Source organism: Euwallacea fornicatus, chromosome 12 (assembly GCF_040115645.1).
Source record: "Euwallacea fornicatus isolate EFF26 chromosome 12, ASM4011564v1, whole genome shotgun sequence".
Lineage (NCBI taxonomy): Eukaryota > Metazoa > Arthropoda > Insecta > Coleoptera > Curculionidae > Euwallacea > Euwallacea fornicatus.
This window is the reverse complement of record NC_089552.1, coordinates 4,516,945-4,531,521: the sequence shown is the minus strand read 5'-3', so window position 1 is coordinate 4,531,521 and position 14,577 is coordinate 4,516,945. Positions and strand designations below refer to the sequence as shown.

At 34.2% G+C, this 14,577-nt stretch overlaps 1 protein-coding gene and 1 long non-coding RNA gene across 2 annotated transcripts in view; both read right to left on the bottom strand.

Annotated features, from left to right (window-relative positions):
• The window catches only part of LOC136342553 (calcium/calmodulin-dependent protein kinase kinase 1), an 87,580-nt gene that overhangs the window by 64,039 nt on the left and 8,964 nt on the right, over positions 1 to 14,577 (bottom strand). Inside the window, exon 2 of the mRNA XM_066288484.1 lies at positions 1,976 to 2,075. Coding sequence (XP_066144581.1) covers positions 1,976 to 1,997 — 22 coding nt within the window. The 5' untranslated portion in view covers positions 1,998 to 2,075. The remainder of the gene's footprint in view (positions 1 to 1,975; positions 2,076 to 14,577) is intronic.
• On the bottom strand, positions 11,607 to 12,033 carry LOC136342531 (uncharacterized). The gene is made up of 2 exons (XR_010732664.1): positions 11,903 to 12,033; positions 11,607 to 11,851 (listed from the first exon to the last, which is right to left on the bottom strand). It is a non-coding gene; the product is annotated as an uncharacterized lncRNA (long non-coding RNA).

Sequence of the window (14,577 nt, the reverse complement as noted above, 5' to 3'; positions counted from 1 at the left end):
TGCCCGAGAGCATTAATTTTCAACCGCAAAATGCAGAACAATAATTAGAGGAACAACCTCAAAACTGTACAATCCTGTTTTCGCTTTGGAGAGATCTCTTGGGACCAGGGACAAAAGTGGAGGTCTTAATAAATTAGGTACGTATTCATTTATCGAAAGTTCAATGATGTTTATTAAACTCACGGCTCAACAGAACTACTGAACTGATTCAGTTTTATTTGTAATTATCCTCTGAAACGTGGAAAGCAAACCTCAAGGTTGCTATAATGCTTTTTATGGATACTTCCTTCCTTCTCAATAATTGTATCAAGTTTAGCCAACCTTTACCTGGTTACGTGACTTGATTGTCAACACAATTTTCCACGTAGAAAATAGGGACGTATTGCTCGACTCTTAACTTTTTCTCATAAAATCCTATAACGATTCAGTAGTTTCGTTGAAATGAAACTGGATTTCCGCAACTGTTGGAGTTGCTCTAATAGTCCAAATCAGTTAGTTTTGCCTACAGCAGGAATTGACAGAAGTTGAGTTTTTGAACATGAAAAATAGCACCTCACAACAACCGTCCAAAAGGTGAGAATATTTGAAAGATAAAATAAAAATGAAGTAAAATTTGTCCGTACATATACAGGGTGTCCCAAATAAAGTGAGTTCCATGGGGATTATGGAAGCGGTAAGAGATACAAGGTGACTCAAATTAGAAAAAAGAAGCGCATTTTTGTGCCCATGCAGAAAATGTTCCAAATTTAAAAATATGCACAGGGGTTGTCAAAATATGAGCAAAAAACTGAAAACTGCGATTTTCGAAAATCATAAATTATCCATAACAACACTAAAGTACTTGTTTCTAAGCTTACTAAGGTGAAAAATGTTTTTATTTATTGTTCTTACTTTGGAAGGTCCAAGGGCAACTTTGTGATATACGGTTAAAAAACTTTTTTTTATTGTCTATTCGATGGCACCAAAATCCAATATGGCGACCATAAGAAATAACAAAGTTGAATATAATTTCTCGGAATCTAAAAGGCCTGGAAAAATTCTGAAAACGCCATTCAATTGGCAGTTGTCGATAATAAAGAACTGTCAAATTTGGTATAATTTATTCAAACAGTGTACTCATAATTTATGATTTTCGAAAATCGCAGTTTTCAGTTTTTTGCTCATATTTTGACAACCCCTGTGCATATTTTTAAATTTGGAACATTTTCTGCATGGGCACAAAAATGCGCTTCTTTTTTCTAATTTGAGTCACCTTGTATCTCTTACCGCTTCCATAATCCCCATGGAACTCACTTTATTTGGGACACCCCGTATATAAATAGTACGTATAAATAATAAATGGTCTGGAAGTAAAAATAGTCAATGTCCACAAATTGGCCCTTGAAAAAAGCAAATATAAGAAATGATAAAGGGAATAATACTGTTACAGTCAGAAAAGTAGCTCATTATACAGTATTCCTCGTATTTCCATTATATCCAAATGAATTTCCATCAATGGCGCTTGGGGAGATGAGAGAAAAGTCATTTCTTCCCTAGACAAATGTGTAGTTGTATACAAATGGTGTGTTGTCTGTACGTGGTACAATTGACCTTACGTCAAGCATATATAGAAAGGAATTAAATTGAGAAATTTGTTATTGTGAGACTGGTATCAAAGCACTATTATTGAAACCATCTCAATCGCGCTGCTAGCCACGTTTTTCCCTCCCTTGGAGTACCATGGCTAAAATCCAGCAATGTACGTATGTAATCCATTCAGGTCTGTATAAAAAAAAATTAAGATAAGAAAAACGATCTAAGAAAATCTCAGTTTTCAGTTTTCTTTCCGGATATATCCAAAATGCTTCGAAATTCCTGAATGGTTAAAACAAAAATTTGATAACCACAGAATTATACAATTTTGCTCTATTTAAATAATGAAATATTTTTTGTGCAAAATGCTGAAAACCAAAAATTTACTAGATTTTCTACTTACTGTGTTGTATAGTGGCTTGCATATGGGCCGGATACCTCCCGATGGTTGACTCCGGCAAGGCTGAATGTCATCTATCAATATCCTGATCCACGATGGGTCCCTAAACAAATTGTATATCTGTAATATATGTTCTTAATATGTAAACATGATGCCAATAACTTATGTGTCATTAACAAACAAGGTTTTTTTTTTATTTTTGATATAATATATAAATTTAATATAGTCTAAGTACTGAACTTGGCAAGTAAATATATATGGTGTCTCAGAAATCATCACTGAACACTTGGAGTTTAAAGCAATAGACTGAGAGAAAACAAAATAAATGTTCCAGGGGAAAATAATGAAATTTTGCTTTGTTGAAAGGCGGTCCCCTTCAATGATCAAACAGCAAACTTTGCTGTAAATCCTTTATCGCTTTAGCCGCATATGCAGAAATCGTACAAAAATGAGCAATTTTTTTTTAAATATATTTTTCTCTTAGGAAAATATCTCATTTCATGAAAACAAACATCCTAAACACACTTTTCTTCCTCCACTTAGCTGCTGTAAAGTTCAACAGCTTCAAATACAGACGGGGGCGTTTATTGGATTCGTTTATGACCTTGAAATGTACGTTATCATGTTATTATGTAATAGTGAAGATATTCATAAATGATTACAAGGTTCATTTTATTTATTTTTTTTTATCTGTTTTTTTTTCGTTAGAGCTTTAAAATTTTTATTCAACCCATTAAAACGGCCAAGTTAAATAAATCAATGTTAAAGTAAGTGGTTTTATCAAAACTTTTGGTATAACTTGTTTTTTGTCGGTCAACGAAAAAACTATATTTTGACGGCAAAAGCCTAAAGAACATTCGAGGATGAAGTTTGTAAGCAGACCGTTCTCATGATCAAAGCCCGTGAAGAAATTAGTAGTCGTGGATCAGTAATGTAAACTACCCCTAAGAGAATCACAACTTAAAACAAGTTTCTAATTAAAGCTTAATCTTATTCAGGACACGCTGCCATTTAAATATGACGTCACAATTGAAGGTTCAGCTTCATAAATTTAATACTCAAACCGCAGCAAAATATGCCGTTTGAAGATTACTTACTACTACAACTTAACTAAAGAGTGAAATATAAAAAAGTTCACTTAAGACGAAAAACACGGAGATACTCCAATTGCAAAGACTTTCCCTTCAAAATGTTTTTATAAAGACGATGTGATAATTTACTTTCCTCGAGACTGCGAATTGGGTGCATCCAACCAACAACACTCATGAAGGAATTTTTATTTGTTCTTCCTCCCCAAACTCCAAACACATACATGTAATGTAGTTCTGGAGTATTATATTTCCTACTTTTATGGAAATCCGATTCGAAGGCCCTCCTCATTTCAGTTTTCACGACCGACTATAAAAGGAAAGAAAGATATCGTATTTTCGATGAAGTAATACTATAATGCGAATAATGAGATTTAGTGTGAGGAATAATGATATTTATGTTTTTACCAAATGAAAATGTTCTGATAGAAAATTAAACGTATGTACAGTAGTGGTCATAATTATAGCAACTTTTAAAAATTTTAAATAAAATGCATCTACTCGGCTAAACCCAATATACGTTTTTATATTATTTATCTTCCACAACCGTTGATGTTTAAAATGCATCCAAACAAAATATCAACAATTCCTATAAGAAACTATTAAAACATATTTTTTCAATACCGGACAAACATACAGCAACTCTTGGAATTTTAAAATTTCACTTGATTTGCAGACTTGTGTGTTTAAAGACCTTTTATATTATGGTTTCATTATGGGTCGAGGTAAAACAATCTCATTAGAGATCAGGAAGATTATCAATGAGCGGTGTAAAAGTGGCGAACGGCAAAGCGAGATTGTAAAGAGTTTGGGTGTGCATCAGTCAATTGTATCTCGAATTATTTACAAATTCAGACAAACAGGAAGTGAAACAGCTGAAGAAAATTCAGGACGCACAAGAAAAACTGATAAATGGATAATTCGAATGTTTCAAAAAAATCCATTTATATCATCCACTCATATAAAATCACATTTAGAGGAAACGGGCCTAGCTCATATCAGTTTCAAGACCATAAGAAGGAGATTAGAGGAAAATTGATTATTTGGTAGGCGACCAGCGAAAAAACCATTGCTGTCTAAGAAAAACGTGATAGCCCTACTTCAGTTTGCGCAGGATTATCAACACTGGACATCTGAACAGTGGAAATTGATAGTTTTCAGCGATGAGTCCAAATTTAACTTATTTAAAAGTGATGGCCCATCATACGTTAGACGACCCAATGGCCCAAAGTTGCATAAAAAGTTTGTTTTACCAACCGTAAAACATGGAGGAGGTTCGATTATGGTTTGGGGTTGTTTCTCTGGTTTTGGTATGGGTTCACTTCACAAAATAGAAGGTCGCATGGATCGGTTCATGTATCGAGATATCCTCAGGAATCATTTACAACCATTTCTTCAAGAAACCATGCCACTAAGAAGCATTTTCCAACAAGATAATGACCCCAAACATAAATCGAAACTTGTTTCAGAATGGTTTAGAGAGGAAAGGATAGAAGTTCTTGCTTGGCCATCGAAATCGCCCGATTTCGATCCCATAGAAAATTTGTGGAAATATGTGGATAATAAAATTCGGAATAATACATATTCCAATTTACAGGATTTATTTCAGGCACTTCAAGAAGCCTGGAAGAGTATTGATAACAATTACATCAACAATTTAATAAATTCAATACCACGTAGATGTGCAGAAGTTATTCAGCAGCTAGGGTATTATACAAAATATTAATTATTGAACAATTCTCTTGTAATTTGTTGAAGTTTTATTACTCTTTTTAATTATTTCGTCTAGGTCGAAATGAATATATTTTTTTATTTTCGTATACAAATTATTAGTGTTTCATTGTTATATACTTCTATCATCAACAGTCGTTGTAAAATCATATTTTCAAAATCTATTTTGAATTTATGCCGTTAAGTCTAAATTATTTGAAATTTTAAAAAGTTGCTATAATTTTGACCACTACTGTATACAGTTAGGTGCAGAACTGAGTCAATACTTAGAAAATTCGTATTAATGGTGGCATAAACAAAATATCTAACAAGTATTCAAAGGAAGGCTTTTATTTTCAAAAAGTACATTAACATTAATATTAAAACCATACAAAACATTTGCCGAAAATAAATGGGGTACATCAAATAATCCTAAATAACATCGGTTCAGTTTTGCTCCACTAATATTAACATTGAACACTTTGGTCGACATTGACACTAATATTTGGTCCAGAGACCTTTAACTTTTTTAACAGCTAGTAGACGTCTTGGCATGCTTTTTGTTAGTGTTTCACAGAAATCAGGTGGAATTTAATCGCATATTCTCCGTTAATAAACATCATAATTCAAAATCTTTAAACAATGAAGCCGATTTCAAAGTTTCAAAGAAAATTAATTGAAAAATCACTGATTGATGGAAGATCCACACGGGAAATCGCATTTCAATTAAATATAAGTCAATCCACAGTACAAAGAGGAAAAAATAAGTGCAAAATTTCCTTAAAAATAAATAAAGGTGGCCAACCAAAAAAGATGTCTGCGCAAGATACTAGAAGAGTAATTAAATATTTGGGCAGTGGTGAAGCCTCTTCGGCCTCCAAAGCAGCCGTGTTGCTGCGAAGGGATACTGGGAAATCGGTAAGCAAATGAACAGTCCAACGAGCTTTACATCAGTCCAAATTTGTTGCTGTGGAGAAGAAGAAGAAACCCCAACTTTCTAAGAAGAATATTAGGGCACGACTAGATTTTGTAAAAAGATATGAGGCATGGACCGAGAAGGATTGGATGAAGGTTATTTGGTCTGATGAAACTAAAGTTAACAGATATGCAACAGATGGTCGACATTGGAGCTGGAAACGAGAGGGAGAATCCATGAAACTAAAAAATTTCATTGTGACGGTGAAACATGGGGGAGGAAATATTAAAGCTTGGGGCTGTATGTCGGGATATGGGGTTGGACCATTGAAGAAAATAGATGGGATAATGAACCAGCACATCTATAAAGCCATTTTAAATGATCACCTAATAGATACTGTTAATAATATGCCTTATCCCACTAGCAAAGTAATTTTCCAACAAGACAACGACCCCAAGCATACCGCAAAATTTGTGAAGGAATGATTGGGTACCCAAAAATTTCAGGTTTTGCAGTGGCCGGCACAAAGTCCCGACCTAAATCCCATTGAGAATCTATGGGCTTACGTGAAATATCATCTGGTCAACGACTACGATTCGCCACCATCTTCACTTAAAGTTTTATGGGAGAGAATAGAAGAAGTATGGGACCAAATTCCACCTGATTTCTGTGAAACACTAACAAAAAGCATGCCAAGACGTCTACTAGCTGTTAAAAAAGTTAAAGGTCTCTGGACCAAATATTAGTGTCAATGTCGACCAAAGTGTTCAATGTTAATATTAGTGGAGCAAAACTGAACCGATGTTATTTAGGATTATTTGATGTACCCCATTTATTTTCGGCAAATGTTTTGTATGGTTTTAATGTTAATGTTAATGTACTTTTTGAAAATAAAAGCCTTCCTTTGAATACTTGTTAGATATTTTGTTTATGCCACCATTAATACGAATTTTCTAAGTATTGACTCAGTTCTGCACCTAATTGTATATAAAGGGTGTCGAATATTAAAAAATTATCCAGTTTATCAGCTTAATATGTACAATATATTTTATTAGTTGTGACCCTTACGTTTTGCAAAATCATTTAAGAATTGATGTCACTTTAAAATGTACAAAACATTTTTAGGGCCTGCCGTATACAAAAGTACTTATAGGTTGTACAATAAAAATGATACGATAGTTTCTAATTTTACAATACACTTTAGCGTTTTTTCTGGAAACGTGTAGCTTACTAATCTAAAAACGATAAACATACGCGGCTAGAAATAATATATAATGTCTTTGATATAAGGATAATATTGGATATTGAGCATGTACAACATGAAGATTTGGTACACTGTAATAGATACAGATTTGGTTCAATAGGACAAAAGGTGTGCATTCAAAAAAGTAAATTGCACGATACAAATAGATCTATAAAAAAAATTTTGGTAACACGCTGTAGAAAATGATAGAGCTCTGAGGGCAATTCCAAGTGTATGAATCAAAAACTGTGAGAGTTATTTCCAATTTATTGAACTAAAGAAATTAATGTAGAATGAAAAGAACTAACTTTTGTTTAATGTAAATTTAGCTGAATCACGCTTTCAGCCTTATAGCACCCAATACTTACTTCCACCACTGCTTCTGAGATACCCTGTATATACGATGAACCTTCATCTGCTAAATTATGATGGTAATTAGATATCCATTATAATCACTTTTTTGTCGGATCAATTACGACAAAACTTACATTCATGCGATCGCTTAGGTGCGCTAGATGACTTTAGGTGCACCAAGATGAAGTCATGGTTGCGCAACTAGATTGTTTTTTGGGTCTGCTTACTAAATGCAAAGTACAAAAAAATGGGAGAAGTACGCTGACCATTTTATCGTCGTCCTTTGTTGTCCTAAGATTATAAGGCATAAGACGGATAGCTACGTGATTTCCTACTTGGTTTCCAAAAAGGTTTTTATGTTAGCAGCAAACTGAGGATTAAGTTGTAGGTGCAGACCAAATTTCTGATATTCACCCGTTCCGTGTATTTTTGTTCCCACTGACTTTTTCTTAACCTCTTTAATTCCAATTTCAAATTTTCAACCTAGCAGTTTGTTTTAGCTCTCATGAACTTATACTTTGCAGCTTCAACTATCCCGACGGGTTAAAGTGAAAAGTTGAACATTTCCACACTTGTATGTGTCCGTATCACTTCCATGTGGTAAACATGAAAGTTAGCGACGACGCCAGCTTGGTTAAGTGGGTATATTTGACGCATCTTAAACAGGCTCTATGAGATCTGCGTATAATTAACTTTAGAATACTTAATTAACCGACTCCATAGTGTCATGCTAGATCGATGCGGTTGTGGGGCTCATATGCTTTATTAGGCGCCCTGTAGTGCATTTCAAAGTAATAAGAGTAGTGAGAGTATTAATGGGAGACACGTGTGGAAGAGCACCCTATTTAGTTCGGTTTGGTTATCGGTTGTGTATAAGCGGTTGTAAATATTTCATTCGTAGGTATTGCTCGGTAGTTGATTTCTAAAAATAAACGTAATATGATATGTAGCAAGTGTTGACAGCAAGTGCGAGGTAGCTTGTCAGGCACGAAAGTGATATGATCACGCTCACGCTCAAATTGCGTGAGTTCGAAATGTATCGTTCTTCCTACTAATCAAGTCTAATTTGTCGTACCCTCGAACATTTCATATGTATACAGGGTGTCCTCGAATTACGTGGCCAAAAAAAAGCCTGTAGCTCCATAATTATCAACTTTTGGACTGAGGGAAGTTTAGTTAAATCGACTTATTTTCACTCAAACAATCTGCAGTATTATTTTGGCCACGTAATTCGAGGACACCCTGTATAAGGGAATTATAATTCCTTGGTTACTTGGATATGTTTGTATGGAGATGTGAGCAAATATCGTATGTTTTATCTAACACTGGGTATATAACTCCTAGGTAATAACATTTAACAACTAAAGAATCAAAGTGGTGCAAATTTGTACAATAATAAACATATTTTTGTTGAAATGTGTCGCAATATATTCTAGTTAAAAAGATTTTCATCCTCCTTCTGGAAATCACACGAGTGTGTTCAGAAATTTTCTTACACTTTACGTACACTATTTTTCCCACGACTATGCATAAAAATGGTATTACAGCTTATCCTATCCGGGACTCGAACCTTAACTAGAGCAGGTGATGCTGTTGACATTCTGTGATATTTTGTTGAATATTATTATCCAAATTAACATAATTTAGGAATTTTGAAGACACGTAAGATATAGCTAAATTATTCATAAGGACATAGTAAACATTCCGAGCAAAGCGGTACCGCAATAGAGCGTCTGCTCTATAAATATTCCTGATCTGTTTACTGAATTATCACTAAAGTAACCAATTTTCAATAAACAAGGGAAGAAAATGCCATATTTACGGATTTAGGGCAATAGATTGATGTTTAAAAAAGTAGTAGGTGGGTCAGTAAAATTGCGAGCTAACATTGGGCACTCTCATATCGCAAGCAGGCTGTCATTGGTCGATTTTATACCACAGGAATAGCACGAGCTGCGACTTGTTCTTTCATATCTCATGATTCGATTTGGTGCGTAATTTAACAAGTAGAGGTTTGTACGTGGAAAACGTATACCATATTCATGAAGAATTTCTAATTGTTTCCTTTCAGCATATTATGTGGAGTTGCTGGAGAGTTACCCCTTGGCATTTTCTGGTAACTATCGTGACAAGGAGCGCCAGTGGCATTTTAATTTTGTTGCGAACTTATTCTTTAGCATGAATTTGAATTATTATTTTCGAATTAACGACATTTCATGTTTGCTCCATATTGAAAAAGGTTCCATCCTTTACCTTTAGTTCACTTCGTGAATGAATAATATTAAAAAGCTCGAAGCGAGCTACGTAAAGAAAATTTAATATAGCTTACATTTTCATAAATTTATCTCTAAGCCAATATTACAGGCCATTTTGTAGAATATTTCAACTTCTTTGTCGAGGCCTTTCCCCACTTTATAAATTTTCTCGGCCTGTTTGCTGCTGCTCGAAAAAAGGCTAAAAAATACCTACTCATTTTTCCTAACATATTCGAGTCTAAAGCTCGTGGGAAACCAAAGTATTGAAGCCCTTCCAGGTGGATTTCCATAAAAATATTCAGGAACTAAATTGCATGTATACCGGCAAATATTAGTAACAAAGGCAAATGGCTGTTACTGGAAAATCGCGTTTCTGTGAAGTTGGAGAAAAACGATGAAAAGTGGATTATCATTACCCAAAACTTTTCTTAGGGCACCTGACCGGTTTTCCAAATTTATATGCAGGGAATCATGAGTGGAATTTCATTACGTACCGTTTTAGCGCAAAACGGCTGGCCTGAATATGTTACAGAATCAAATCCATTCTTTAATGGAGTTCATGTTCTCAGTATTGATAAGGATTCGTTTAATCACCCTGGAGAGGTCAAGAGGTTAGGAATCCTTATGGGGGCCAACTCTGGGAAATCGAGCAAATAGAGGTATTTGTTTGGGATTATTGCAAGCTGGATTTCTCAATCCAGATTTCGGTCAGCATCGTTGTTTTAGATTATCCAGTTTCACATAGAAGAGATTGAATAGTTTTTTAAATATGTCCAATTTTCCAGTTTCCACTTACGTCACAATTGCCAAGTGTCGTTTATTGCCTAATGTAAGCAATAGATCCAAGGACTAATATCTGAAACAATTAACTTAATATTCGTGCGTGTCAGAAGGTACCTTAACATGGGTTGACTTGTTATTATACTCCATGACTGTTCGGTAAATGTTCCCGTACTTCTGTGACTAATTCGGAATTTATTGGAGAAAAAAATCCTCAAATAGGTAGGAAAATGACTCATAAAACAGAAAATGAAATAAGCAATGTTCTCCTGGGAGGAACAATTTAAAATTTTCACACGCTTCAATATCACCCTAGACGCTCATATTTTGCACAGAATAGGAATGAGTCACGCCCTTAGGAAAGTTTTATTCATTTCTCCTCAGATCTTTGTATTCCAGGTCCTGAAAGCTTCATGAAATTCTTGTTTAATACTGTTTGTGCCTCAGCAGCATCCATATATTTCCTGTTTTTACCCTTAATATGCAAATACTCCATTCGGGGTTCAAATAAGATGTTCCGTGGAAGGCATGTATATGAGCGTTGAAAGTGGACGATATTATTTTTTAGGGTTTTCTCGAGATACCTACGAGTGAAGAATGCGGTTTCACGACAGTTTCATTTACATTTGGAATAAAAACGCCAAAAGATATACATACATACCATTTGGAAAGTATGCTTCCTTTAGGCAAGTATCATATTAAAATAAAGAGAGATTGAATTAAGTTCTTGCCCTTTGTACCCATAGGGCAGACATATTTCAAGCTGAGGGCTAATGTTATAATCCGAGTTTATATATTTATTTTTTTCACAAACTAACTTATTTCGGTTCATGCTTGTATTCGTTATGATCATAAAAACTCACAGCTTCTTACTGATATGTTATGGATATACACGATTAAGAAAACATTTTGGCAGGTGGACGATTTATACACTGAGGTTATTTCCTGTGACCATATGTATATTCCTGACCACATGTCAACGGTATATTTTGTTACCTTTATTTTCCCTATTAATTTTTTTGACAAGATTATTGGAAAATTATGTCGCTTTACGGTAAACAGTAGGGGAGACTTGCGTGTGATGACCTCCTTAATTTTAACCTCTCATAATGTCGAGATCAATTATTTATACACTTGTTTCATGAAATAGCCATATGCCACGTATATAGCTCATTATGAGAAAATAGCTGCCAATGCAGCTGACGTAAGAAAACTTCAATAAAAATTTGTTTATTTAGTCTTTTAATAAAATCTAAATTTATGAGTATCAAAATGATTCGACGCAAAATAAGTATGTTTCATCTTTATTTCAATCATCCCCAAACATTTTAAAAATATCTTGATAAGAATTATGATCAAACACAATTTTTTTTTGTGTCCACTGCATCTGCTCTTTGGTGATTTGACTTCTTGTTTTGTGCTCTTACTGACTTTTCCAATACTTTTCTCTCTCTCAATCCAACAGGGTCCATAATTTTAAGTCTGAGAATCGGTTTTTCGCTGTCCAGTGAAGGAGCTACAGCTCTCAGTTTGCTACAAACTGTAAGTTAAATCTTTTCTTATTCGAAGTTAAGCTCAATAAACTATTGAAGTACGGGGGCAGCTATCTGAAACACCTTCACAATAACTAGAGCACCTTAACTGGTGGTTGCACTTAACTGTAAGCTATTTAACACGCAGTTTAGCAGGACGTTAAAAGAATGGAATCTAACGGTCTTTTGAACTGCATAGAATAAATATTTGAGGGCCACCATAGGGACGCTAGATTTTTTTATGAATTCCTTTTTCTTTTTAATGCATTTGAATTTTTTTAATAAATTTCCCTATTTTATGGTATCTCACAATAGAACACCAAAATAATACGATACAGGGTATATGGAATGGAAAGACAAAATCTAACTTTGAAGAAAAATCGCAATATCCGGATTGTTAATTTTAATGTTAGTGATCTCGTGTATGTATTCAATAAAAATGTTAATCCTGGTTGAAATTACAGCTTAAGCCTCAACTATAGAGTCTAATAATATATACATTTAAGATTCGCGGTTCAAGGGCGGAGAGAAAAAACACAATTCTCAGAGCACTTCTTTATTCTCCGTGAACCAAAAATGGAATCTTGATACAACCCGGTATCCATACACAGAACACATCCCCTCTTCGTGAGAGAACCGATAAGATGGAAGGGCTGTCCACTCTTTTTCCCACGGGTACCAAACCCCCCTAAACGTCATTCTCACCTACGCTAAAGGAATTTATAAACAACCCTCTCTTCCCACACTAACCTGGGGAAGAGTTTGGTACCAAAAGCCCGTACCACTTTCAGATAATGCCAATTAATAGTCTTAACATAAACAAGAAATGCGAAGAGATTCATGACAGCCCTTTCACCATTTTCTCGCACTTATCTTGGGAGGAATTTAGAGCCAGAACCCCATGATATTTTCAGATAATTGATTAATTGTTTCAACATGGACAAAGAATGCTCACATACATATATAACCTTCAAAACCAACCTGTTCAAGTCATTCAGTTTCAGTTAAATAATTTTGCTAATTACTTTTTAGTAATTTTTGACACTCTGTATTATATCTTTTGTTTATTTATTTGTTTTATCAATTTAAATTCTCATTTCTGAAAATAATCTGATTTTATTACGTACTTGTCCACACAAGGTCCTGACAACTTTCATGACGAATAAATAATCAGGATTATTTAATAGAGAAGTTGTTAGATACCGCACTGACTTATAGATGTATTGCACTAAAGTTGATCAATATAACTTGTATCATGTACCATCGAAGAAACATCGAATTTTTCAAAATTTTTAATCACTTTAAAGGTTCTCTATTTAAGATTTTTTAATTTAATAGTTAAACAATTATCTATCTGAATCATTGTGCATTTTTTAAGTTTTCATTGGGTGACTAGTCAGCTTATAATCGATCTTTTACATGCGTTTTATAGCCTTGAACCGCCATAATTAAAATATTTGCAGAACGAAAAGAAATATTATTTATTGCTACAAAGCCGCTACTTGGTCTTAGTAATCACGATTCAAATTTAAGTTCGATGAGTTGTCTAATTTCACATAAATATTTATTACTATAAATTATTTTATTATTTTGTGGGTCTAATAAGCATATCAAATTTATTTCCATAATGTTGTGGCATAATACGGATGTCATCATGCGGACTACAATTTGTCTTTGTCGAAGTCTAGTCTCTTAGAATCGATATTTGTATGTAAAAGAAGTGGTATATTACAGAAGTAACCTCAAAGCCTCTACGGAATATCAAAATTGTTTTAATTGTTTGCGGAAGTTCGCTGGTTTTCAAGTAATGAATAATGAATATAAGCATGTCCCCATTGGACCAACTTATATTTCTTAGGGATATCTCATTTGATTCCAATTACATTGAAGAGTCCGCAAGGACGCACTCAAAGGAATGTCTGAAATAGAATCACAGTTAATGAACCTCGATTTTGCTGAACTTTGGTGAAGGCCCATTGATCACTGCGAAAATGGGAATATTAGTTTAAACCACAATTTTTGGAGCTGGAAAATAAGTTTTCAACTTTTTTGTTGGACACCCCTCTTTGTAATAAACCTCTAATGGTTACCGTTCTCTTACCTAAGTATTTTGCGTCAAATAGCTACATAGGGGGACATACCAAGAGACGCACAATAGGAGCTACCGCTCAAACTCTATTAAATTTATTTGAAACATGTTTTTGGTAGTGAAAATCTATCAGCACTGCCAAAACCAATATTATTTACCTGTGGGATAATAGCTATATAAATCTTGTGTTCATGGCAATAACACTAGAGTTTCTAATAAAACTGGACGATGTAGATAAGTAACAACTCTGGATCTGAAACCCATTTTAAATATATTCTTGAAATATTTGCAATTACCGCCAAAAATGACGAAGAAATGTGGATAAATATAGTCATCCCAAAATCAATAAATCCTGCGTAATGACGAGACCGGCGATATGAAACACCGATAGGGAAACCTTTTACTTTGATGAAACTAATTTGCTTTCCTTATGTGTTTTTTTTTGTATTCAGTTAGTGTCACGAATTATACTTTATTACAATCAAAACACAGTTTTAATGGACAGTTGGCAACTTTTACACCTACCGTTCCAAAAATAGTTCTATCCGAGCTGGTACAAAACGGGTACGATACCATGACAACTTCAAACCTATACACCGTGGTTTAAACCAATGCATGCGAAGTTGTCATTTTTACAA